The 27,299-nt window shown below is 36.0% G+C and overlaps 2 protein-coding genes across 2 annotated transcripts in view; one reads left to right on the top strand and one right to left on the bottom strand.

Moving 5' to 3' along the window:
• Positions 1-2,488, bottom strand: LOC144439548 (histamine N-methyltransferase-like). Its single transcript, XM_078128857.1, has 4 exons — positions 2,275-2,488; positions 1,597-1,769; positions 641-791; positions 1-393 (listed from the first exon to the last, which is right to left on the bottom strand). Exons 1-4 carry the CDS (start codon positions 2,486-2,488, stop codon positions 50-52), a joined length of 882 nt encoding a protein of 293 aa, XP_077984983.1. The 3' UTR covers positions 1-49.
• Positions 2,489-4,656: 2,168 nt separating this feature from the next.
• The window catches only part of LOC144439269 (uncharacterized), a 32,409-nt gene continuing 9,766 nt past the window's right edge, over positions 4,657-27,299 (top strand). The window contains exons 1-18 of the mRNA XM_078128543.1: positions 4,657-4,876; positions 5,526-5,556; positions 6,346-6,462; positions 6,688-6,805; positions 7,765-7,830; positions 8,081-8,146; positions 8,859-9,000; positions 10,444-10,483; positions 11,244-11,505; positions 12,071-12,117; positions 12,449-12,653; positions 13,594-13,655; positions 14,259-14,318; positions 14,578-14,689; positions 15,457-15,615; positions 16,235-16,279; positions 17,047-18,111; positions 23,499-23,621. Of these exons, the coding sequence (XP_077984669.1) occupies positions 4,657-4,876; positions 5,526-5,556; positions 6,346-6,462; positions 6,688-6,805; positions 7,765-7,830; positions 8,081-8,146; positions 8,859-9,000; positions 10,444-10,483; positions 11,244-11,505; positions 12,071-12,117; positions 12,449-12,653; positions 13,594-13,655; positions 14,259-14,318; positions 14,578-14,689; positions 15,457-15,615; positions 16,235-16,279; positions 17,047-18,111; positions 23,499-23,621 (2,940 nt within the window). The remainder of the gene's footprint in view (positions 4,877-5,525; positions 5,557-6,345; positions 6,463-6,687; positions 6,806-7,764; positions 7,831-8,080; positions 8,147-8,858; positions 9,001-10,443; positions 10,484-11,243; positions 11,506-12,070; positions 12,118-12,448; positions 12,654-13,593; positions 13,656-14,258; positions 14,319-14,577; positions 14,690-15,456; positions 15,616-16,234; positions 16,280-17,046; positions 18,112-23,498; positions 23,622-27,299) is intronic.

The following is a 27,299-nucleotide window of genomic DNA, read 5'->3' as shown; positions in this document are numbered from 1 at the left end:
CTCTGTATGTACCATACATTACAATAGTTTGAATCGACACTCTCGACTTCTACTTGTTTTTGTATACAATAAACACATCAAAGCCAAAGTGTGCATATATTTTGTCGTCGGCTTTGGTTGAGTGAGACCGTAAAACAGCTAACACTTTCTGAAACAAATCAGGACTGGCCTTCTTTTTAAATTCAGGTATGACGGTAATCATATCCAACAGAAGCATTCCAGCACGGCTATCATCTTGAAAACACTTCGTGACGTCCACCTTGTATGGAATGAGTTCTTCTTTGTATTTGACATTGTTCTTTTCCAGAGCTTGGCGCACAGCTGATGATGACTTTACCTTATATGGGCTCAAATCTTCAGTTAGTGGCTTACAATGACAGGTTGGCGAAATGTCTATAAATGAAAAGATAACATGTCACTGAATCCTACGATTATTTCACAACGTCATCATTTTAACTAGAATCTACACAACAAAGTATATATTGTAATTATAAACAAAATTTAAACTGAATGCCTTCCATAATAACTATAACATGCCACCTTTTGAAATTGGCCTGACAGTGTAACAAAATATTGTCTGGGCTTTAAGTTTCTAATATATATTTTTGACGTAAAATAAATAAATAACTCTGCTTCATACCTGATACTACAGTGATTATCATAACAGATCCTTCTTCCATTTCGTTGTCAAAGTAATGCATAATCGTATTTTCAACATCTTTCACCACCAATATCATTTCTAGTAATGTAACCAGCTGAAACTTGGTGTCAAATGCCGCAGAAGAACGGTCCTATAGAGGAAATGCAAGTGTGAGATATACAGAGATGTTGCAATTCAGTCAATAATGCCAGAGTTTTCAGAGCACACCACTTTATTTCCAGTCATTTAGAGCATGTAATAATGATTCGCCTGTTTGGTCACCTAAATATGAACGCATTGTAAATGTTCAGAAGAGGTTTTTAAGTTTTTAACAAACTGAACTGAGGTGCAGTAGTGCTATAGACATGGTGAAATGTGTGTGTGTGTGTGTGTGTGTGTGTGTGTGTGTGTGTGTGAACAGCTATATGGCAAATGGGTCTGAAAATGGCCTTAGCAACCATGACCACACCCTTAGCAACAGTCAGATGACGATGTCTAACACAAAAATAACAACAGGGCCGATAAATAGGTATAAAAGTGGATAAACATTCAAAAAAGGTGTATGGAAATATGCTTAGCAACAAGACCATGCCCATAACAATAGTCAAATGATGAAGTATGTAGTCTGTACTTTAAATTTATGCACTAGCTCAGTGAATGTATAAAGTACTTGATCTCACATTTATGCATGGTATGATCTTAAATGTAATTTTATATACCATTGTTTTACGGAATAATGACATTGACTGTATTTATCTTTTGTTCAACGTATAATGACACTGACAGTGGCACCAATTGACTTTGAAAAAAGGAGCAAAATGCAGTTACACTGCATAGGTGTAACTAACTCGTGGGACAAACGTCTGTTATGTTTGGGTGATTCATACATGCTAAGAATCAAAATGTTTAATATGGTAATTATAAGCAATATCATGTGATATTCAGTCATCACTAACCTGGTATTCCTCGGTCGTTTGTTGTCGCAGGTCAAATGTGACATTATCAAAACCCTTGCTGGTAACCAAAGTTTTTAACTTTGACATTTCGTCCGCCATAGGTTCAACACCCCTACACATTACCTTCCTATGACAAGTCAATATCTCTTGAAGTAACTGACAACATCTTTGACCTGAACCAGTTTTGAAATAAAATATCACGAGAGAGATAAAAAAAATATGGTATGATATCATGAAATATAACAAACCTCAGCTCCTTACAATGGAGTTTTCCAGGCTCAGAAAATGAGTCAAATTTACGGAAAAAATATTTTGGTACTTTTTTTCGCAGACCCCTCGGCGATCTCAAAAAAATTGCACGCCCCTCCAAAATGAACCCGGGAATTTTTTGTAGCCCCCCCCCCCTTAAACTTGAAAATTGTCTTCAATACCCTTCAGATTATGGCACAATCAAACACATTCTCCGGCAGTCACCCACCTCATGATAATTCAAAATAGGTTTAAGAACTTCTTGCAGCGAAGTCACAAGAAATTTTGCAAATGTACTTGGTAAATGATTGCTCCTGGGTTTAAAGTTGGTTCATATCATGAGCAAAATATTACATGACATTGAACCCCCCCCCTTTCAGACCATCAGAATTTTCCCATTTTTTGTGTGCCTACATTACTTGTACTAACCATTCCCAGAGCCTACATCGACATGACGAAACACATCCTCACGAAGCCCATCCTTTGTGGCGGGAAAAGAAATTTCTCTGACAATATCAAGAAATCGGGTATGTATCCAAGTCTCAAACTGTGCCATGTCATCACTACATTTATACCACTCTTCAATCGATTCGCCGTATGATTCCCATTCCGTTGATCCATCAGCTGACTCGTCTGATGACATTGTTTACGACCGTAGAATCACCTGAAGGACAAAACTATGCATGTTACTCTCAAACATGGTTAGACCTATCAGGTGATAGATGTAGTAGGACGACGCAAAACTAAAAGGGAAGGGAAGGGACTCCGGAGGAGAGTGAGAAGAGGGGTAGAGTGGAGTAGGCCTAGGTAGGGTAGAGTACAGCACCATGTCATCAAGTTAAATACATGTAAGCGAGCTCCGTTCATTTAGGACAACCCCCCACCCCCACCCTAAACGAACTGCATAAGTGTGACATCGACGTTAATGATGTAAACACGATGAAAATTGTAGCGGTCACACCACAACGATCGATGCTGAATGTAAAGTAAGCATGATGGTAAGTAGTACATTAAAATACTACCTGAAAACCAGCACTACATACATGTATCATTTATAGTGACTCTAAGAATATAATTAAAAGATTTTTAATCAACTTACACGGAGCAACCTACCAACAACATACAACATCTCAGTATACTGAACCTGTTTATCATCGAAGGCGTGTTAGTTTCGAAATTTGGCTACATGTAAAAGCACGAAAATGAAGATCAACACTCGCATTGACGCCAGACCCCACCCCCACAGGGGCGTGTAATATTTCATAGATTGTTGTTTTCTTATTGCTTAAAATGCCGTTTTCTTAGGAAAATATCGTACGAATCTTGCTGCTACAAATGTATCAATCTCTATACTATGAAGAAATATTATGTCTCTTCCTCTTACATGTAGGAATATATATTAATCAAAAGGTTGTTATATTTAGACCTGAAAAAACAACAATCTATGAAATATTACACGCCCCTGTGCCCCCCCCCCCCCACCCACACACACCGAAATGAAGTTCGTTTATACATATGGCCTTAATACTCCGCCATAGTCTCCCTGTGTGACCTTTGTACTCTACGGTCTACCCACAAGATAACCTTCTCTCGAATAACCATATGATGATTATGAAACTTTGCTTCTTCAAAGTGACTTGAAACACAACAGCTAGTCAAGGGGAAACTAGTCCTGATAGCGAATCGGTTACCTCAATATTACCCAAAGAGAGTTCTTCTGGATGCAATACTTTTTATACGCGTAAAGTAGGGCGCTCGAGCTCTCACGATTTGAAATCAAGTGACCCATGGGCATGCGCACATCACATGATCAGTGTCAGTCTTGTCATTATTAATATAATACTGTATATGATTTACCAGGTAAATATCCTGGTAATTTACTACGTGGTATAAGAGTTTTAGCCTTACACCTGGCCTGCACATTTTGACACCAAAATTGATTTTGCCTCGCGCTCGAACACAGGCATTTGTTTCCCGAAATATGTATCAGAATGTTTCTATCAGAATGCAATGAAATGTCGATAATATCGATAATATAGGCGTGTTTAGCCAACTATATATGAAAGGGGTAAAATTACACTTGCTTCGATTCTGTGATCGCGCAGGTCCAATCAACGCGAAAGAAAACATTCTCCCACACAGTCCCTCTATCACTCAGCACACACATTCAGATCTACAAGACAAGCAGGTATACCCATGGAGGTATATAAGGGGAGACCTCCATGGTATACTGTCCACACATTCTGCATGAACCACCGTTCAATAAAAAGCACTATCAATATTCATGGTTCACTATCCAAGAACAATCCGGGAATAGAACTTACCACCTCCCTTCAAAACATTACTACATGTACAACAAGTAAACTTACAAGACCTTCTAATCAAAACTGTAAAGATCTGTAAATATTCAACAGGACATCAATTCCACACTGGCGCGATAATCGCAAGGTGTTTCGCACACTGAGTATCAAACACAAGCAGAAGTAGAATACATGTATCCACACCATGTATATAATACCGGGTATGACTTCCTTGTTTCTTAACTTGCTAATTTGCATTTATGTCATGACAGATGATGTTATGAATGATAATGTGATTTAATATCTTGGACGAATCTATGCAACAAAATTTGCAATAAATCAAAATATGATCGAATGGGACTTCATTATCTGCGGATATTCGTCCCTTAATCAAATGAACTGAACTGAATTTCCGGTGTCCCCGTCCCGGCAAATTTGATGATGTCATCAAATATTGTCATGTGACTAGAAAAGGTATCCCTGCCTCGATTTCAAACACATGGTCACCATGATGGCGACAAGTCACACTAGTCAGCACGATCGGTTTTCTCAAACCTCTCTGCCGTTCGGTGATCGTAAGTTTTATCAACTACCACAGGACGACTCTAAACAACAAAGCTTTCTGCCGAAAAAGAAGAACCTTGAAGGCAATGCCAAGTTCATCAAATATATTGACGAAAATGTAATCGGCCGAGACGCTCTGTTTTCGGCACCGTATGGTCGACGGCAAGGTACGTTTCTTTCTATGGCAAGCGTTGTTGAGATCGCGAATTCAACCTATATCCCCTTTCTTTAATTAATGGGGTTTTGCAGTCACTTAGTCAATGTTCTAACAGTGTTTCTGTACAATACGATGGTCTCTCGTCTATATTGAACCCCGGGATTGAACCACTACACCCACTCTCTCCAAAAATACTCATATTTTTTATCATATTAGGCTCAGACCAGTTTAGAGAAACTTTAGCTTAATATTTCAATATTACTGCAACTACAACATCGTTATTTGGATAATTTTTCCCTGTAAACAAAAGAGCATCGAACAAGCTCGTACTCAAGAATACTTTGTGCAAGAATAGAGCCTCCACTGTCTATGGTGCAAATAGGGCTAGAAGTGGGGCTACCCATGGAGGTTGAAACTACCTACCTCCATGGGCTGCCTTTTCCTGATATGAAGCTAGCATTGTTTTATGTCATTGTTATGTTAATCAAGTGTAGCACTTTCTAAACACTTACATAATGGAGGTTTAGTGTTATCTATATGCTTGTACAATTGTATGTGTTGGTGGGTTGGTTGATGAAATGTACTACTACTTCTAACAACAACAATACATGTACATGATAATATGTCTAATAATGTTGAACTCTCGTGTTTCCCTTCAGCTGTGTACTGTGACTATACTGCATCAGGACGGTAAGTTCTTCAATTCATGTCTAAACCCTAGTTTATTCTAATCATATAGAAAGAGGTGGACTGACATATTTGGGGTATGTAAATCAAGCACTTTGCAACTTTTCACAGAGTGCTTGATGGAGCATTTTCCACATACAGTTTCATGCTCAGATTGCATTTGTATATGCAGTGTTCATCAAGCACTATTCCATGCACTTCAGGACCCTCATATACCTGAAGGAGTACATTAACAAACCTATTGCTGTTGTTTGACTTCTAATTAAAGATTGCTGAGAAAGATCTGTTGTGACTGATAATACATATACCATGGAATTATGACCCACAGCTATATTCCAATTCTTATTATGCACAGTAACATCTTTATAACTAATTCATTGTGAGGTGTGAAAAGGGGTTGTATATAATGAACTACTTGTGGTAGTGAAGCATGTACAGGTTCTCTATTACCATAAGTACAATGTTAGATATTATAAGGATTAACTCAGAGGACGTGAATAAAACTTTTCTTTGATAGAATATACAGAGATCACAGAGTATGATATGAAGCAGTTACAATGTGCATGTGGTGTAGTATAGTGTAATTATTGTTCATAATTTATGAATAATTTCTTCATACATTTATACATACATACATACATACATGCCCGTCAGTGACTCAGTCAGTCACTGAGTCACTCACTCACTCACTCACTCACTCACTCACTCACTCACTCACTCACTCACTCACTCAGTAAATTTGTTCAGTCAGTGACTGTACATTGTTCAATTGTATTTCATTACCATACATAGGTCTCTTAAATTTATTGAGGAATATATACAGGAGCAGGTTCTGTCAATGTATGGAAATACACACACAACAACAACGGTGACATCACTGCAGACAACCCTGTACAGGCATGAAGCCAGGTAAGGCAGAAAATTCAATAAATTGTGTAATATTAAATGAATCACACAACCAACAAAGCTACAACATTGATGAAAGAAGTCCAAATACTGCAGTGTGTATAGAAGACTTCTGGTAATATATTTTCTCTGCTATGCTATGCAAAACAGGAGAACTATTGATTTGTCCAAATCTATGTTCATGATGTTTCTTCTAACTATGTTATTTCTCCATTCACTTACTCACAGAGATATTGTTCGTAATGCCGTCAATGCCAGTGAACATGATGCTGTCATCTTTGTTGGTAGTGGTTGTACAGGAGCAGTCCATAAATTGATTTCTGCTCTTCATTTACATAAACCACCAGTAAGCGAGAATTCGTGCATGTTACATGTTGTCGTTGTGTGTGTCAGTGTATGTGTCTGTGTGTGTTATGTAGTTTGTTGAGCTGATCAGTTATTCTACAGTTCTAGAATTCAATCAACTAATCTTTTCACAGTCCCTTAATGGGTTAGTCACACTGAAAACTCTCTCAAATAAGTAGCTTAACTTAAACAACCAGAACTTGAGATGTCAAAATCATGTATGACTCATGACTTACACATGTTATATAATGCACAAGTAATTCAAGTTTCTAGGATTGAGCTCAGCATAGTTGTCATGACAACAACTGAAAACCGGGATTGAGGAACATTGTAAATGTGTGAGGGATAAAACCATAATATTGGCTTTAGTTGAACGCTCCCATAGCTACAATCATCAGATCAACTGGAACTCTGTTTCTATTATTGATACATCCCCACATCACTTTCTGAGCAAGTTCAGAGAGGATATCAACATCAGATGCTACAATTCTAAATCAACAGAAACAGGCACTGAATTTAAATACCTAACATCTGTAGTTGCTGATCATACTGCCACCTAGTGGTCAGCTTTAACTAGGCAATGTGTCATTCTGATGAGGATCGTCAAACAAGACTGATCATATATACTTAGTTATAAAATGAAATATCAGTATTGTTTGTCAGATGTGTCACCTTTGACCTCAGTACCAATGGGTCTATCAGTATGTGTGTTATTTACTATGAAGTGTAGTCTCACTACCAGACTCGTGAGTACCGTCCCTTACCTTTGTAAGGCGCACAACGTCGTGAGAAGTAAGGGACTTTAGTCAGGAATAGTCCCTCTCTTCTTGCGACTAAGCCGCTCGGCATACATATAAAGATTAGGGACAATAGTCACGAGTCTGGCAGCAAGACTATATGAAGTGTAGAACTAAGAAGTACATGTACCTTCATTCTGTAATGATGTCGCTCTACTTTTAGGTTGTATTTGTTGGTCCATATGAACATCATTCAAACCTACTACCATGGAGGGAGCTTGGTGCACAGGTAAGACATAACATACGGCACCCCATACACAGTGTACTCACCAATGATCAAATGCTTTTATCACCAGCATACAGTACTGTTTTCAATATTGCACTGCAGTTCAAATACCAATAGTATGCATGTGCACCGATGCAAGTAATGACGGGTACATATATAATGGTAAATATCATGTTAATATTGTACTATCTTTATGTACATGTAAGTGTAAGTATCATTGTATTGTGAATAATAATTGTTAACACCATTTCAGATTGTTAGAATAAACGAAAACAGTGATGGATTGGTTGATATTGGCAATCTTGAAGATCAATTAAAGGTATGAATAAGACATTTAAAAACCCCAACAACTTATAATGATTTCCTGTGTATTTTTAGATAATTATAAGTTAGTGTATACTCTGTTTACTGTGAACACCATGTACTTTCACTTTGTGATGTTATCATAATAAACAGCACCATCTATCATAGAGTGAATAAGACTAACAGTTTGTAGTCAAAGTCTCTCACCTTATCAAATTATATTTTGTATATTGGTTAAGTTTCTAGTACCCTACACTCTAGTACATGCACTTGTTCTCAACTTGACCTGCCTGACCTGACCTGTATACACACTGGTACCTGTTCCTCCACTTGACCTGACCTGACCTGACCTGACCCAATCTGACCTGTGTACACACTGGTACCTGTTCCTCCACTTGACCTGACCTGACTTGTAGTTGTATACACTCTGGTGCCCATTCCTTAAACCTTATCTGACTTGGCCTATATACTCTTGTATATGTTTCTTAACTTGACCTTTCCTGACCTATGTGGAACTAATAAGTGATTTACTAGTTGATGTACAGTTTCATTGTGATGGCTAACAACTTTACAGACACTTTAATTATGATGCACCTGAGCTGTTGACTGGAATTAATGATAAACGTGTCCTGTCAATGAAAAAAACAGACATTGTATTGAATGATTGGGATGAGACAGATAGTAGCTGAATTACCAATATAAAATGATCATTCTTTGTATACATGTAGAAGTGGCAAGGCTGTGGTCGACAGTTGATTGGTTGTTTTGCTGCTGCATCTAATGTGACTGGAATCCTAACTGATGTGAACACTATAACTATTTGTCTTCACCGGTATGGTGCCCTTGCATTTTGGGACTATGCTACTGCAGGTATGACAAGTCTTGTCAGAGAGAGAAACAATGACATTGTCCATCACTTTTATCTGTGTACTGTTTACCATAGTGACATTTTGGGACTATGCTACTGCAGGTATGACTAGTCTTGTTAGAGAGAGAAACAATGACATTGTCCATCACTTTTATCTGTGTACTGTTTACCATAGTGACATTTTGGGACTATGCTACTGCAGGTATGACTAGTCTTGTTAGAGAGAGAAACAATGACAATGTCCATCACTTTTATCTGTGTACTGTTTACCATAGTGACATTTTGGGACTATGCTACTGCAGGTATGACTAGTCTTGTTAGAGAGAGAAACAATGACATTGTCCATCACTTTTATCTGTGTACTGTTTACCATAGTGACATTTTGGGACTATGCTACTGCAGGTATGACTAGTCTTGTTAGAGAGAGAAACAATGACAATGTCCATCACTTTTATCTGTGTACTGTGTACCATAGTGACATTTTGGGACTATGCTACTGCAGGTATGATAAGTCTTGTTAGAGAGAGAAACAATGACAATGTCCATCACTTTTATCTGTGTACTGTTTACCATAGTGACATTTTGGGACTATGCTACTGCAGGTATGATAAGTCTTGTTAGAGAGAGAAACAATGACAATGTCCATCACTTTTATCTGTGTACTGTTTACCATAGTGACATTTTGGGACTATGCTACTGCAGGTATGACAAGTCTTGTTAGAGAGAGAAACAATGACAATGTCCATCAGGCATCACAGTGACGTTTTTCACCAATTTGTACGCAATAATATCTATCAGTGATGGTCAATGCATAGCTTTTATTTGTCTTCTACAACTGCTGACATCAAACCGTCCATGAATGGCACCTGTTACAAACAGGGAAAGTAAACTAATTAATTAGATTAAATAATACTTGGCTCAGCATGTTGGAACAGCAGAGACTTGTATTACGCACCATGGTTTGAAAAGAACAGTTTTATGGCCTCTTTATGTGTACATGAAATGCCAGGGGAACTGGGAAATTTGTTTGTGAATGTGAACTATTTATAAAATGGTTGTAAAACTGTTCTCATCAAATGATAGAATGTAATACAAGTCTCTGTACTTCCAACATGCTGTGCCAAGTGCTATTTATCAAGTCAGTTGTTTACTTTCCCTATTTGTAACTGGTTCCATTTGTCCACGGTCTGATGTCGGTAGTTGTACCATTTTATCATCATTGAAGTTTCTACAAGTTTCTCTCAGTATCTATCAGTGATGGTCAACTTACGACTGTCGTGATAAAACTAAGTAAATTCTACAGAATTTCAAACTGTCATATAACTTTTCATATTTCTGTGGACTGTAATTTTTTCCTGTATCATCATGGGTAAACTTTCACATCAATTTTTACAGAAAGAAGGAAAGTGGTAAACTTTAATGTTGTAAACTTTTGTGCATTTCAGGACCTTATGTACAAATTGATATGAATCCAGTCATTACAAGGTTAGTACTCATCGACATGTATTGTGTTAGTGACTGTCTTTTAAAGTACAATATTTCATAATTTCAGTTCTTAATATGGCTTTGCTAATCGAGCCTACAGTTTACTAAGAAAGGCACAAACTATTATGTTCTTAAATGTGCTAGATTACACAACTGGGTGATAGCGGTTCCTCTGTTGTGCAATTCTAATCACCCTGTGATCAAGACAGTGTAAACATTGGAAGTAGTAAAACAAACAGTACACTGCAAGTTCATGGAACTCTGTCAATAAAACTCTGCAGGGCTTCTCTACTGAGATTATAATTAATCCAATGACCATTCAATAGCTTATCACTGTTGTATCAACATGTTGTGACAATAGTTTTAGTTTGTGTCTATCTTTATAGTAAACCAGAGGCTCCCCCAGTAATAAATGAAATTGAGCTTACTAGTGCTAAGGTCAGAGGTCAAATTATAGACATGGATTCTGGGTAAAAGGTCAACAACTCTCCTACTAGTTCACCATGTGTTAAGATATGGCTAACAATTTATAGTTAGTTTAAACTGTCATAATATATAATAACTGTGATCTTTTACAAAATATCAGTACATCAGAGCTTGAAGTGTTACCAGAACATTAATATCTGGACACTACCATTATACTCTGCAAAGTGAACAATGTGCATGTCTGCTATCAATGCGTGTAGCTGCCATCAATGCCAGCCAACCTCTGAGCATGTACATGGATAGACAATAACTTTGAAATTTGCATTTCTTGTAGTGGTGATCAGTCATTGGTCTACAAAGATGCCATATTCATATCACCACATAAATTCATTGGTGGAGTTCAGACACCAGGTGTTCTTGTTGCAAAGAAGAACTTATTTCAGAATCAAGTTCCTACAGGAGGAGGCGGCGGCTCTGTATTCTTTGTGACAAGGGAGACACATCGTTATCTGCAACAAGTGGAGATGAGAGAGGAAGGTGGAACACCAGATATTGTTGGCTCTGTCAGAGCAGGTTTAGTGTTCCAATTGAAGGAGGTTGGTTTTTAATTTGTTATATGTAACTGTATGATGTGTACCACCACAGACACTTGTCTGTGGTACCACACACTTTCAATATACAGCACAGTACATTGTGTAATTACGTGAATTGGTGCATGCATTCTCTAACTGACACATCCCATACATTGTACTTTGCATATGCATCACACTATTATAATATCTGGTATTTCCTAATTAAAGGAGGTAATGTGTGATGCATCACATACTTTTCATATACACCACTTTACAATATAGGAGTTAATGTGTGATGCACCACACACTTTAAATATACACCACAGTACAGGAGTTAATGTGTGATGCACCATGCACTTTTCATATGCAGCACAGTGTATTTGTTTATTATGGTGTAGCAACAGTGGTTTGTGCATGATATACTTTTCACAAACAGCAGAGTACATTTACATCATGGGCTATATCAACATGAAGTCATGTACGTATGTAATCTCATGAAGTAACAGTCTGCTAACTTATTTTACAAAAGTGTATCATTAAATAATTTTGAAAATTTCTTGCTTCAAGTTTTGTTTTCTTTGTACTTTAGGCTGTTGGATCAGACATTATCATGGAAAAAGAGCATGCATTATGCAGGTACAGTACACATATATTCACTCATTTACTATTAAACCTTATGTCTATATAAATGTCTCTAAAATCAGAATCTACATGTAATGTATTGTATTGTATTGTATTGTGTGTATGATTCACAGCAAACCCTCATTATTACATACACATTAATTTGTGTCATTCACAGGACCCCCACCCCCTGCCTCCCAGATGATACTAAGTGTAATTGTACCTGTGATTTTCAGGCATTAAAGTCATTAGCATAACACACACACCAGCTGAAAACATTGAAAGTAGCAACATCAGTTCTTACTTGTGATAACTTTACTGTGTGCTTGTATCTAACTCTTTGTAGGAAAGCCCTTGAGGTGTGGAAACATTCACCCAATCTGGTACTTTTAGGCAACACTGATGTACCTAGGCTACCAATATTCTCTTTTCTCATCAAGCACCCTATCAGTGGACAGTTCTTACACCATAATTTTATCTGTGCTGTATTGAATGATGTATTTGGTGTTCAGGCACGTGGTGGCTGTGCATGTGCAGGACCTTATGCCCAGGTTAGTTCAGGTCATTCCCTAAACTGACAATATGTGAGATCTAAGGGCCAGGGTAAGGAATGGTCTCAGAATGTCACATAAGCTCAGGAAACAAAATTCATTGGTGTAAAGTGGAGACAATAATTTGGACTCCTGATTTTTGAACTTCATTTCCACTCACTGGGATATTTAGTCACGATTCCTTGACATTCGTACATAATTCACACATTCATAGTACCCATTAGTGGTATTATTTATGTATTAAAGTAACATGTAATTACACCACAGACAGAATAAAAATTTCTGAACTTGAAAAAAGTGGTCATGTTTACAGAATACTTGTCTCAGGATGGTGATATCAGTGTTCTCCACAGGTAAACAAATTAAGGGGGGGGGGGTTAATTTGCATAAATATTAGCATATCAATTTGAATGTATTTACATAAATGTGCAAGCAGTATTTTATACACTAGCTACTCAAATGATCCAGCACATTTTCCTTCACTTGTAGAATTGTAAAAGCAGGGCCTGGGCTACTCATAGCCTGGCCTTTGCTACTTGTAGTTTAGTAGTAAAATATTTACAAATACATAAAACTCAACAGGTTACTGATAAGTTGACTGCTTGTCATTAAAATCAATCTTATTGGATGATGTGTCATTCAAGAACTATGAGCAAAATGAAACACAATGAATAGTTCGTCACTGGTCCCAATGACAATGTCGTACTTGTGAACTTCTCTTTAGGGGAAGAGGGTAAAGAGCTGATATGAAACTCTGAGACAATATCTGTAAGACAATGTCTGAGAGAAATATAAACTAAATGTCAGTATCCAAGATAACGCTAAGATTTTGTGTTTTTATGAACATTATTGTAATCTATAATATCAGGAGAACTCTGTTCTAATATTCATGTTTGTTAATAAATTGTGTTCTTTTTGTTGTTGTTTTGAAAAAAAATAGGATTTACTTGGAATAGATGAAGAACTTGCTCTTAGAATTGAAGCTGTCCTTCTTGAAGACAGGTAACAGTTCTGTAATTTATAAATAATCTCAATTTGTTAAACCTCAGCAAATGTTAACAAAGATTTCATGTGTGTGTGTGTGTGTGTGTGTGTGTGTGTGTGTGTGTGTGTGTGTGTGTGTGTGTGTGTGTGTGTGTGTCAGGCTGTCTGATTGTACAATATGTCGGTGTGTTCACATGTATATCTCTCAGTTTGTGCTTCTGTGAGATTACATGTATGTTTACTATATGTCTCTCATTTCATGTACATTCTGTCTCACATTATCTGTCTGTGTACACGTATGTCTGTCAGTTTGTCTGTTTGTGCATCAGTCAGGCCGTATGTTATGTGTATGTTTATATCGGTCTATTTTAAATACCTCATGAAACTACAATGTAACTACCATATCAAGATTCCTTCTCTACAAACTAACCAAATGTATCTTATTTATACCATAAACAAAGAAATACAGCAAGTTTTGTGATACCATGATAAAATTAGTCACCTGTTTTGCTCAAGCCCTAGATGTATCATTTCCAATGGAAAGTTTACTGTGTGTCTTGAACAGTGTATTTATATATTTTTATTTTTTTTTAAAGTTTTGTTTTTGTTTGTTTTCCTTAGCCGATTAGACCGCATACATCTCAGAAGATATACTGAATATTCAGAGAGAGAGATACTAAGGTAGGCAGTGGGTGTGTTTACAGAAAAGATGGACATGTGCATTACAGATGTTAGACACAAAAAATTGATTGCTTGCTTTTTTTTAAAATTTTCACTGTTTTCCATAAAGCTCTGATTAAAGACAACACAATATTTATCTTTACTTTTAAAAAATTACATCCTTCAATTTGGATTTTGAAAGAAATTAATATTATTTTATACCAAAACCCAACCCATCAATATCACTGACTATTTTCCTTTCAATGTTTAATATATGTAGACCTGGATTTGCAAGACTCAACTTGCCATACTTCATGTCTGATGACTCTGTTGATTTTGTCATCAAAGCTGTTGCCATGGTAGCAGAGCATGGATGGAAATTACTACCCCAGGTAGGTGTACTAGACAATTTGTACAAATGTAGATGACGCCCTCTAGTGGCACACTTCTTTCATCTAAGACCTGTACATTGATACTCAGTAATACCTATGTATTCACCACCTGTACTTTACAGCATCAAACATCTTTCAAACAATATGCCTGCATGTTAAAATTTAGTTTTAAAAAAGTCAGTGTTCCTATGATTATTGTCAGCTGTTTATTTATGACAACAGCTCACAGAGTTTGTTAATCTGAAAAGTGTTCTTAAACTACAACCCACGACAAAAACATCAGTGTGTTTGCTGGAATGAAGTGAGCCAACAAAAGACTTCTCGCAAGAAAACAACAATACAACTGATACAAAAACAACAGCGAGTGCCTTTGATGTAGGGTCACACAGTGCTTTTATCAGTTTGCTTATATCTGTGCAAGTTATAATGTAACAGTGATAGTCGTACTCAATGATATAATGTGTAGTGTTGTAGCAGTAAAAAAGACTGTCATGGGATCTGGACTCCTGTGGCATTTATTATGCTTTGATAAGTTACCTTCACTATTTATATCGTATGTCTTTGCATGAACCTGGTCTCACTCCTGCTTACCACAAGCAAGCAAACACATCGCTGTTTTTTCGTGAGTTGTACAATTCTATATTTCAGTGACTAATAGTGTTGACATGTAGAATCTCTCCTATAGAAATAGATACTGTCAATAAAATAATGCATTTTTAATGTTTTTTGTTTTAAAACTTCAGTATTAATTGTTTTCCTATTTGTAGTACATGTTTAATCCGGAGACCGGAGAATGGAAACACCGACATCATCAAGTTTTCCAGGATAGACGATGGCTAGGACATATTTCATACCAGGATAATGCCATGCATTACTCCAATCCCATAGTGCATAGAGAAAAGGGAAAGCTGCCGGCAAACCATAAGGTTTCTATTTAGATTTTTTGTCATTTTTGAAACTATGAATTGATTATTGTGTGGCAGATGAATAACTTCGTAAGTTTTGGGTTAAAACTAATGAATGTAACCTTGTCATCTTAATGAAGCATTTTTAAAGAATGTTTATCTTTTGAAATCTGAAATAGAAAGTTGATAAGTAGAGAGTATTTTGATTGAAGGTTAAAATGTGAGTATGGTGAGTGTTTATTGACCTCCATACAAATGTAATGACCATGTATGGGCATAAACACATTATGACCATATTTGGACACAAACAAATGTAATGACCATGTATGGGCATAAACACATGTGATGACCATATTTGGACACAAACATGAGATGACTATGTATGGGCATATAAACTCATGTGATGACCATATTTGGACACAAAGAAATGAGATGACCTTATATTGGCGTCACCAAATGTAATCAATGTAAATCATTCCTGTTTTGACCAAAAACAAGTGTGATGGTCGTATTTGGATGGAACTGTACAGCATTGTACACACATTTAAGAAAATGCTAAATTAGATATCAAAAAGAAGCAAATAAGCAAAATTTGAGACAGAGCAGAGTTGATAAATTGTATTATCTCGTGTTATTTCAGGAATGTTTACAGTTTGCTGAAGAGATATTTGCCAAGGCTTCTAAGGTGAGTTTTGAATTTCTTTTTGACTTTGACCTGATCTAGATTTCAGTGACCATGACAGTGGATTTATGGTCACAGCGTACTTGGGATTTTATCCTGATTTTTACATCGCCAAAAAAGCTATCTGTAAGGGATGTATCTTCAATACACACTTGTTTAGGTCTTGATTTTTTGTCAAAAACTGAACCTTTGTGAATCATTGCTTTTGGGTGGAATTTTTGATTATGAAATGAAATTACTGAGTGAAGACCTTGGCACGATGAATCTGATATTCACAGCCATTGACTAGGAATACTTTATTTGCCAAAAATTTCTACCCCTTATGACTGGGTTTTTGTAGCATGGGGAGCCTGAGACACGTGTGTGTGTGTGTGTGTGTGTGTGTGTGTGTGTGTGTGTGTGTGTGTGTGTGTGTGTGTGTGTGTGTGTGTGTGTGTGTGTGTGTGTGTGTGTGTGTGTGTGTGTGTGTGTGTGTGTGTGTGTGTGTGTGTGTGTGTGTGTGTGTGTGTGTGTGTGTGTGTGTGTGCGCGTGCTTGCGTGCGTGAGTGCATGTGTGTGATTTGAACTACTGCTGTACTTTAAATGAGAATTGGATTTGTCACTGTTGTTTTTTTTTCTAGCAATTTCTAGTTCACTCCCAGGAATGGATTCTATGATAATTTACAGTTATAATCGTTACTTTGTGAATACAAATTGTATACTGTTCTGACGGCTAATTAGCCTTACTGTAATGCTCTAGGCTAACTGAACTTCCTCTTTTGTTGTTCAAGGTCAAAGTTCAACTTCCAGACCAAACTTTATTATTTGATGAAGAATGTGAAAAGTTGAGATGGTTTATGTTGCCAAGTGAAGCATCCTACTTCATAACACATAAAGCGACAAGCTCAAAATCAGGGAACATAGCTGTACCATTCCATCCACCTCAATGGCCATTATTACACCAGAGAGAAACTAAACCAGGAGAGGAGAGTCGGAATATGTATTCAGAAGAAGTCGAGAAAGATACTACTAACACAAAGAAAGTTGTTGTTTATTCAACGACACAACAGTTCACCAGGACTATAGAAGATGGTTTTATAGATGAGGCAGGCCTTGAAAAAAGGTGTCAGCCATCTGTGATTAGACAAGGTAGAAATACTGATACCGAACAGCAGGTGACAGCCAACAATGAAGATGAAAGTGATGTGAGAGGTGTAAAAGATCGTCTAGTACCCTCTGTGAATAGGGAATTATCTCGTCAAGAGGATCCTATCAAAGGTACTGACAAGACACAAATGAAGGAGGAATCTGTTGATGAATGTCCTAGACTACAAAGTGATGAGGACACACAAACTGGGAAAACACTCAATCCTGCTACAGTACTTCCACCGCAACAATTTGAGACTGAAGTATCTACTCAGGATACTCCTACTCCAGTCACTCACACAGCTGCAATTTTATCAACATTAACTGCTGGAGTTGACAATCGTACCATGCAGACCAAAGAAGTGTCAACCTTCCAACCACAAAATAATGACCTCAAAGTCACTGACATGAATGATATTAATGGTGAATGCAACAGGTCAGAGGGCAAAGGTCAACCACAGAAAATGAAGTGGGATTGGCCTTGTTTATTAACAGGCAGCAGATCTTCAATTAATGAGAACGCTTCAAGTAAAACCAAAGTAGTTACTGACAGTCAGCAAAGTAGTGATGTACTTAATGGCAGAAGTAACATCGAGAAGGAAACTACATCTAATGTGACAGCTCCCTGTAGAGGGAGAAAATCCAACATTGATCCACTAAGACCTAGATTTCATGCACCACCAAAGAACTTATTTAAGGCCGCAGTACAGGTAGGTGAATCCTATTACTAATCTTTATGGCCCAGATATGGGTTTTGCAGACCACCAAGGTTGTATAGCAGAAGGGCCCAACTTTGCCATGATGTCATAAAGGAAACCAACAAGTTTCAAGAGTTTTGGAGTTAGTGCTCATTTGTTTATAGTAATGCGCATAGCAACAGGGAATAAAGTAGTTCAAAATTCCCACAACTGACTGGTGTGCCAATCTGTAAAGTTGAAAATTACTGCCCCGGTAGAGCTCGCGATTTTTCCATAGCAATACATAGGGATGTGATTATAGGTACCGTGCATAGAACAAAAAAGTTACTAATATATAATATATGATGCAACATTGGACATTCGTTGATTTTTTTTATCTTGTGAAATATTTAAACAAGATCAACACAGATTCAGTTTGAAATGTTTGAAACACGAATGAGAACTAGATGGTCTGAACAAAACTCAACTCAACGGGTCCAGGTCAGTAAAGATATCTAGAGAGATATAGAATGTTAAAACTTACACCTCATCACAATATCTTTTCGGTGATTTGAGATACATCATGTAAAACCTGTTTTCCCTTAGTAAATAATGACAAAATACGTTTAAATTGGATCTGCATTAACTTATAATGGGTTATGCAATTTTTGTTTATGCAGTGACATTTCATGCAAGATTGGAACAGCAATTTAGCTTAATTTCACATTTCCTCAGTCATCTGAAATTAATGACAAATTACACAAAAAAAGCTTTGTAACTTTAATTCAAATCATCTTAGACTTACCTATAGGAGTGATCAAATTTTGATTACTGGAAATCGTGATTTATGATGTTTTGCCTAATTGTCTTGGTATTCTGGAAATAACAATGAAGGCTAAAAAAAAAATGATTTTAATATTTTATGCTATCCAATTAGATTAATTTGCTCAGTTTTTTGAAACATGAAATCAAACCCAGTATACTTATTGTACAAAAAACCTAGAGGGCTATCCAATTAGATTAATTTACTCAGTTTTTTGAATCACAAAATCAAACCCAGTATACTTATTGTACAAAAAACCTAGAGGGCTATCCAATTAGATTAATTTACTCAGTTTTTTAAAACACAAAATCAAACCCAGTATACTTATTGTACAAAAAACCTAGAGGGCTATCCAACTAGATTAATTTACTCAGTTTTTTGAAACACGAAATCAAACCCAGTATACTTATTGTACAAAAAAACTAGAGGGCTATCCAACTAGATTAATTTACTCAGTTTTTTTGAAACACGAAATAAAATCCAGTACACCTTATTGTACAAAATACCGAGGGAGATAAAATTTGATGATGTTTAACAGTTAGTGTAGAATACCACAGAGTTAGAGTAACGTGCAGTCGATGTGATTTCAGTTAATGTATTTACTTTGTCAGGTATTCATCTAGGGCCTTTCTTTTAACAATCAAAAAACACTTCACCCACAGGGTACTGGCATATTCAGCTTTTTCTTAAGATTTTTATCAAAACATGACCAAATGGTTGTTTACACCAGCTTTTTTTGTTGAACACCACAATAGAGTCAACACGAAGTGAATGGAGACAATTCTATTGATGGCCATTAGGAAGAAAAATTACCACGTTGAAAAAAAACGTTATTTTTGAAAGTGTTAGAAAGATTGTGGTACTCAGGACCATGCAGGTGTGATGTTAGATTGTTGAGCCCTAGGTGGGCTTCAGATTGAGGTAATAAAATATACAATGACAAATGGGAACACACGCGATATGCCAGAAGGGTTTACATAACATTGAAAGTTATGGTTTATGATACTTTCAAGTTGATCATTAGGCAACACGCTATCACAGAGGCTGTTGTTGTATTGTGTAGACAACTTTTTCTGCTTTACACAGCAAGGTTTTACTTGAGGGGAAAGTCTTGTAAAAAAATTGATTCAGCTAGTGAAACTCGAAACGAACAATGCCTGAAACTAACTGCATAGAAATATACATTAAGAAGGTAACAGGGTGTGATATTTATCACTTGCACTATTTGAGTCATCGGACTTATAAACGCAAACCTCATGGTCAAACAGTAGTTGTAATACATGGCTTTGATTTTGCTATTTTGAATCAATAGACATTGTATGCCCAATGTGTCAAAATCTTAGCCTGTAAATTTGATGGTGTTTGTGTGTGAGCTCTTGTGTCTTAAAATTGAGTGGTAAGGTTTAGGTTAATATTATAATAAGGTAGTCTGTCTGAACTCATTGCTCATCTATCTACCACTCTTGACACCCACCTATTTATAGCAATCATTTATAGTATCTGATCTAATCTAATCTAATCTAATCTAATCTAATCTAATCTAATCTAATCTAATCAAATCTAATCTAATCTAATCTAAATCTCAATTCATTTTACAATGCATATATACAAATCAGTCAAAGGATCTGTTGAAATGGTTGTAGGTCTTAGACAAGTTTTAAAATTAATGTGTAATGCTGTTACTGACCAAATGAAGGGTGGCAAAGCATTCGACAAGTGACGAGTGTAAATTGAGAATGCCCTAGCACCATTAAAAAAAATGCATTACTAACAGTTTGGTGTAAACGAAACATTGTTTGGTGGTCTGAGATGTAAATACATCTCATTCTGTTATCTCCTACATACATGTATAGAATGGCTGGTGTTACACAGAGTTTGCAGATCACATAGATGCATGTACAAAGTAGCTTAGGGAGGAAATATGAAGAATTTCAAATGTTTAGCAGAGAATTTTGAAGCTGCTCGTTTTTATTGTCATTTGTAAAATGACACAGTTTTAATCATAAGACTAATGTGACCATTCCAGCTGTCAATTTGTAAACAATTTTGTCAGCTTTTAAACAAAAAGCAAACTGGTTAGAGTGTAATGAGAGTGCCACAGTTGTGATTATCTATAGCTATAATAAGTGAGACAACATTTTATGACATTTATGTTTAGTCTTTTGTCATTTTATGATTAGAGTGATTACAGTGAGAGAACCACATACTGAGCTTAAAGTGGCTATATGGATGAGAATTGGGTATTTATTTTGGATTTTGGATTTACCAATTTTTTTATCATGGCTTCGTACTTGAAAAAATCAATGTGAAACAACATATGTCAAGTCCTTGTAGTACATACCTTGATAATGCTGATGAGATGTCAGTGAAAATTTGGGATTTACTTCCAAGAATTTTTGTTGACTCTGTTAGTAGATATTTTCATTACTCAGTGTTCCACATATTTACAATTTTTGAGCCACTCGGCTCCTTTTGTTTTCATTTTGTCCATCAACACTTTATAGTAAACTTGAATTCTAAGTTTTGTATATTCCTTAATATTATAAGTAAAGTGTGATTACCATTTTAGTTTCTTTCATGTTTTGTTTTTAGACCCATCACCCTGAAGAAGACCTCCCATGTGGGGTCGAAACATCAGTAAATAAAGTTTAAACTTAGACAAAATGTCTTGTCCATGTTAGAGCTTATCGAAGCTGAATCTCAAGTCCTTATCTCCCAATCAGTTCATCAATGTAGTTGGTTGACTGCAGTTATGACAACAAGGTCATAGAAACGTGCTTTCTCATTGACTTGTTAAAAAATGATTTCTCATCAACTTGTTCAAAAACGACAAATCACTAATTTTTCCGGAATTACAGCTCAAGTTTATCAGGAGTAGCATCACTGCAATAGTTGATAGATCACTATACGATATGCATACTCAGAAGAAGACTCCTGTGTAAAGTCTAACTATCTGTAAATGAGGTTTTAAACGCAGATTAAAGGACTTGTCGACATTTTTTTATCAAACCTGATTTTACCAATCTCAAATCCATTTCTCCCAGTTACGATTAGTACATCTATGTAGTTAGACCGACTACACTACTCATGACAAGGTCATAGAAATGAGATTTCTCATCAACTCATTCAAAAATAATTTCTCATCAACTTATGGTTTCATGCATGCATGCACAGACAGACAGACAGACGGATGGATGGATGGATGGATAGACCATTGTAATTATAAGCTAGTCTACCCTTCAGGGTACTAAAAAATGAGTGCAAGCTAAATGTCAATTACCCGTCCTGTATGTGGTTATTCATCATATTAAACTAAAAATTGCTGCAAATGATCTGTAATTTGTCATTTTTTGTGTGACACCCAAATGATAGAAAATCTAATGTTTCAGTCTTGTACATGATATAGTCATATATGCATCTAGTCTTGTTTGTTGATAATTGGGGAAAACAGACAGAGTCTGATATTACATGTATTATCTCCCACATACATGCAATTATATCTGACAGAAGTTCCGGATTAGCTTAACAGAAAAACCATACAAATAACTAGTATTGTCATTGTAGAAATTGAATCTCAAATTTCTGTTTTTAATACAATCTATCGTAAATTTCTTTGAGCTTCTCATACTACATTTCATCATCAGTCGAAAAATTAATTATTTCCATTAGATGTGTTTTGAGTCCATGCATGAATATTGTATGTACATTAAAATGAAATCGGATCAATTTACATCTTTTAGACATGATGTACATTGTTGCTACACATCATAGTAGATAGCAGGTTCATTTTTTTGGACTAATATGACCTCTGAATCATTTTCCTATAAAGTTATAATGGTACACTTAACTTCATTAACCGAAATCAAATTGGGATATTGACTTTTGTGCATGGTCACCCCTGAGCAGCCCCCTAGTGCTCTAGTGATGAAGCAGGAGGAAATTGAAGTAAACGGAGAAAACCAGCATGTTGTATATTTTGCAACATCCACCCAGGGTTACATACTCAGGATCATTCTTTTTTTTTTAACACAACATTTTCTATAAATGTGCATCGATCTGCCAGACAAATGTTGTTTTATACCTGAATTATACAATGCTGAAATCAAAATCTGAACCAGGCATGTAAAGATTGTAATAGTGAACACAATATAAATAAATTTATTTATTTATATTTATTTGTAATGTTGTATTTCATGTATTAGTACCAGAGATTACTGGCACCGATGTGTGTGCATACTAGTGGTATTTGCACTACAGTGCAATACTGACAACATTATTGCATACCTGTATGCAAATGATATGCAAATGATGGCATGATTGTTCATTGAACATGAAAGCTTGTAATCACACAGTGTCAGCTTTACAGAAATTTGCTATTTCGGATAAATATTGTGTGATAATAACAGAACCCCATGACACGTGAGAACCAGTCTGGGTACGCAGGGGTATTTGCACTCTTGCTTGTAGTACTGTTTTCTGCTGCACTTTCACAGAGAACATCGCAAGCACTCGTATAAATACCCTGAATACGCCACACTTGCACTGGCACTTCATAGGGTTATTATTACTATGATATTGTGTTGTGTTTTGTTTGTAGGCACTAGAAGAATACAGTATGATTCAGAATAAAGACCGTGTACTTGTATGTCTCTCAGGTGGTAAAGACAGTCTTTCTCTATTGCATACATTGAGACAGTACCAATACTACGCCAAAAATAAGGTAAGGTTCAACCCATTATAATCACAGACACAGACCCCTACCCTCACCCACACACACACACACTCTCTCTCTCTCTCTCTCTCTCTCTCTCTCTCTCTCTCTCTCTCTCTCTCTCTCTCTCTCTCTCTCTCTCTCTCTCTTCCCCCCCCCCCCCAGATACATTTTACATTTAGACGTTTTCATAAACTGGAGAGTAATTTCATGATTTACACTACCTACAAACACTTGCGATTTCAGAGAACCATCAAGGGTATCTTTGCTATAGCCTATTGCATCATGGGAGTCAGTTACACATTGAATATTCATGAGTCCTGATTGCCTATTCCCTTCAGTGTAAAACATCTGACTCTCCAGAACCCCAACAGCATATTAAAATATCTCTATTTCCTTGAGCGGTGTTAGCCTTTCATGTATACAATATTGTAATCATATAATTAGTACAGCTAAGAACTCTATTATTAAATTTGCATCTAAAACTTCCCATTGACATAAATTCAGCCAAAGTCTTTTACAATTGAATGCATATGAGCAGCGTGAAAGGAATAGACACAAGTATGATTTTCAAGATAAATTCAATTGATAAGACCCCTGTATATAAACAACTACTCTCTTTGAAAAGTTGAATTCAAACAATCAATGCCAAATGTGATATCTGATTAGAGGAGGTTGTAAAATACAATGATGCCTTTAGCTAGATAATACAGATCCATGGCTAGACTGACTGAAGTTGATATTATAACATAGAATAACTGTACACAGACCCTAATAACATCAAAGACATTTTGACTTTTAAAGACATTTTGTATTTTACAACCTCTTGTCATCAGATACCACACTTGGCTTTGATTGTTTGAATTCAACTTTCCAAATAGTGTACACCCCCCCCCCCCCCTAACACCAAAGTAAAACGTTTTCTGTATGTACCGCAATCATTTATAGCATCCATATCAAGTACAACCCATAACACAAAAGTAAAGTGTTTTCTGTATATACCACAATCATTTATAGCATCCATATCAAGTACAACCCATAACACCCAAAGTAAAACGTTTTCTGTATGTACCGCAATCATTTATAGCATCCATATCAAGTGTAAAAGTAAACTGTTTCATTTGCTAATTGACCACATTAGAAAGGCCACATGCTAGGCTTGTAAATAAACCAATTGAAACAGTATACTTTTACACTTGATATGAATGCTATAAATGAGTGTAACGCACAGAGAAAGTGCTTTACTTCAGTGTTATGTTACTTGTAATAATTGTTTATATACAGGGGTCTTATCAATTGAGGTTATCATGAAAATCACATTTGTGTCTATTCCTTTCATGCTGGTCAAATATAATTCATGAATAAATTAGTTATTGATGAAGGGTTCAATTCTCCAAATCGGTTTGACCTCCTTACAAGCATTAGCACTCTCGTTGAGTAATACTCAGATTGAAGTATTAGGAATATATTTGATTATGAAGGAGACAGTGTCCTAAATATTAATCACTATAAAAAGCCTACTGTATCAAAGTCTATTTTCATTTTGGTAATATTAAACTCAAAGTTTTGTAATCTATTGTTGATTTCTATAAAATCACTGACTTTATACATTGTAGTAATTACATTAGCCATCAGCCACCTCTGTTATAGTGAACCAGCCCTAGGTCTTCAAGTCAATTTATGTGTCAAGCATAAATCTCAGTGGATAATTGGGTCAGCTGATGACAGCAAGTTGCATTATCAGAGTTAACCATCAGTCCATCAGATGTAGGTCTTTTTGAAATGACAACGAAAAATCCATTGGCAAAACTTTAAAGATCTTCAAATTGATTACAGATTCACAGTTGTCCTGCAGTTTATCAAATTGTAATTCTACCCTCTTTAGAAAAACTATGCTCAGACTAATCAGTGATTAGTTACTATACTGCTTGAAGACAAGATCAAAGATATGTCAGAGTTTGATGTATTTAATGTGTATTTTGTCCTTCCAGTGTTACTCTTATCTGTGCTTGCATTTCCTCCCAACCAGACCAATATATCTAAATATACAAATGCAATGTACAGAGACTTGAAGGAGTTCTTAAGAAGTACAACAATGGCAGAATAGACCATCAGCAAAGACAGATACAAACTAAAACTATTCTTGCAATATGTTGATATAAGCTGTCAATGGATGTTGCAGAGATTAAACTGACAGTACAGTTGATATGTTGCAGTGATTACACTGACAGTAGGGCAGTTGATATGTTGCCGTAATTACACTCACCGTAGGACAATGTCAAAGAATAGATCAGCCTGTGAGAAAGCACACAGTGTTATATTTGTATAGACTTCCATGATCTACCATTGTATATTTTCTGAGTGGCCAATGTTTACACCATCTTGATTACTGGATGGGTTTATCCATTTAACCAAGGTACTACTATGGCCTACTATCAACTATTTGTGTAGTCTACCACCTCCAACACCAATAGTTTTAGTTTGTGTCTATTTTAGTTTGCCAATAGTACATTTTCCTCAATAAGAGCTATACAATAGCAAGCTTTTGAGATTCCTTGTCGTGTCAAATTTTAATGTCGTTTACACTATGGTTACGGATCAAGACTGTTATAAAACCTACAAATCTAAATCAAATTAATTCCATTCCGTTCCGTTTGATTCAATCTCAACTCAACTGAATTCAGGTTGTATTGAATTAATTCAAGTACGCTGTAAGTGCACTTTGACTTGATTGAGTCAATAAAATTACCTGTGTCTACAGTTGTCATCCTAGCATTACATGATGTACACACTTTTAAACAGATTATCAAAGTATGGAAAAACAGGTACAATTCTCTTTCTCTGTAATAGAATTTTACTCTTTAGATGCATGAGGTCGTAGAAAAAGCAATCATTCTATTTCTGGTTAACACCATGACTTCCGCTCCATGTGCTGTAAAGACATGCATAAGAATAAGTCAAACTTCTTGTTGGCCATATGGATGAGAATTTGGTATTTATTTTGGATTTTTATTTGATAAAACAGCTTTGCTATGTTTTTCTACTTGAAAAAATAATGTGAAATAACATATACCAAGTCTATGTTCATAACTCAATACATTGCAAAAAGATGCAAAAAGTGTAAAAAGTTTGTTATTGTACGTACAATAACACACATTTTACACATTGTTTAATGTTTTGCAGTTTATTGAGTTGCGAACAAGAGCTTGGTATATGTTATTTCACATTATATTTTCAAGTAGTGAAGCTGTTTTATCAAATAAAAATCCAAAATAAATACCAAATTCTCATCCATATGGCCACTTTAACATATAAGATAATGCTGTACCGAGAATTGAAAATCACTTATGACACATCATAATATGCTGCAACATTAGAGAATATATTCAATGGTTTGACAGTGAAATACATGACAGTTCAAAAAGGGGCACTGATATGCTACAGTCTGTATAACTGAGGCCATCTGTTTACTAAATAAATGTACCTGCAGAATTGAATGTGTAGAGTATATCAAATATTATCTCAGTAAATCTCAGTTAATCACTCACCATATAGCTGCTTAGATTATTATATATCCTCTAATTTGAAATCCTGGTTTGGATTAAGATTAAAACTTAGGTGTGACAAACAGTTATTTGGCAGAGTTATAGAAAAAGTTGATCTAGAGCAAAAAATAATAACCCTATG

The sequence above is a fragment of the Glandiceps talaboti genome, chromosome 8 (genome assembly GCF_964340395.1).
Source record: "Glandiceps talaboti chromosome 8, keGlaTala1.1, whole genome shotgun sequence".
NCBI classification, from domain to species: Eukaryota; Metazoa; Hemichordata; class Enteropneusta; family Spengelidae; genus Glandiceps; species Glandiceps talaboti.
The sequence above is the reverse complement of the archived record's forward strand: the minus strand, read 5'-3'. Positions and strand labels throughout refer to the sequence as shown.

Bases quoted from the DNA above. Each gene is read 5' to 3' on its own strand.
- LOC144439548 (XM_078128857.1), bottom strand. From the start codon at position 2,488: ATGTCATCAGACGAGTCAGCTGATGGATCAACGGAATGGGAATCATAC. The intron at 1,770-2,274 runs GTTAGTACAAGT...AAACTGGTTCAG, and splicing joins CGATGTAGGCTCTGGGAATG to GTCAAAGATGTTGTCAGTTA. The intron at 394-640 runs GTATGAAGCAGA...TTTCATTTATAG, and splicing joins GATAATCACTGTAGTATCAG to ACATTTCGCCAACCTGTCAT.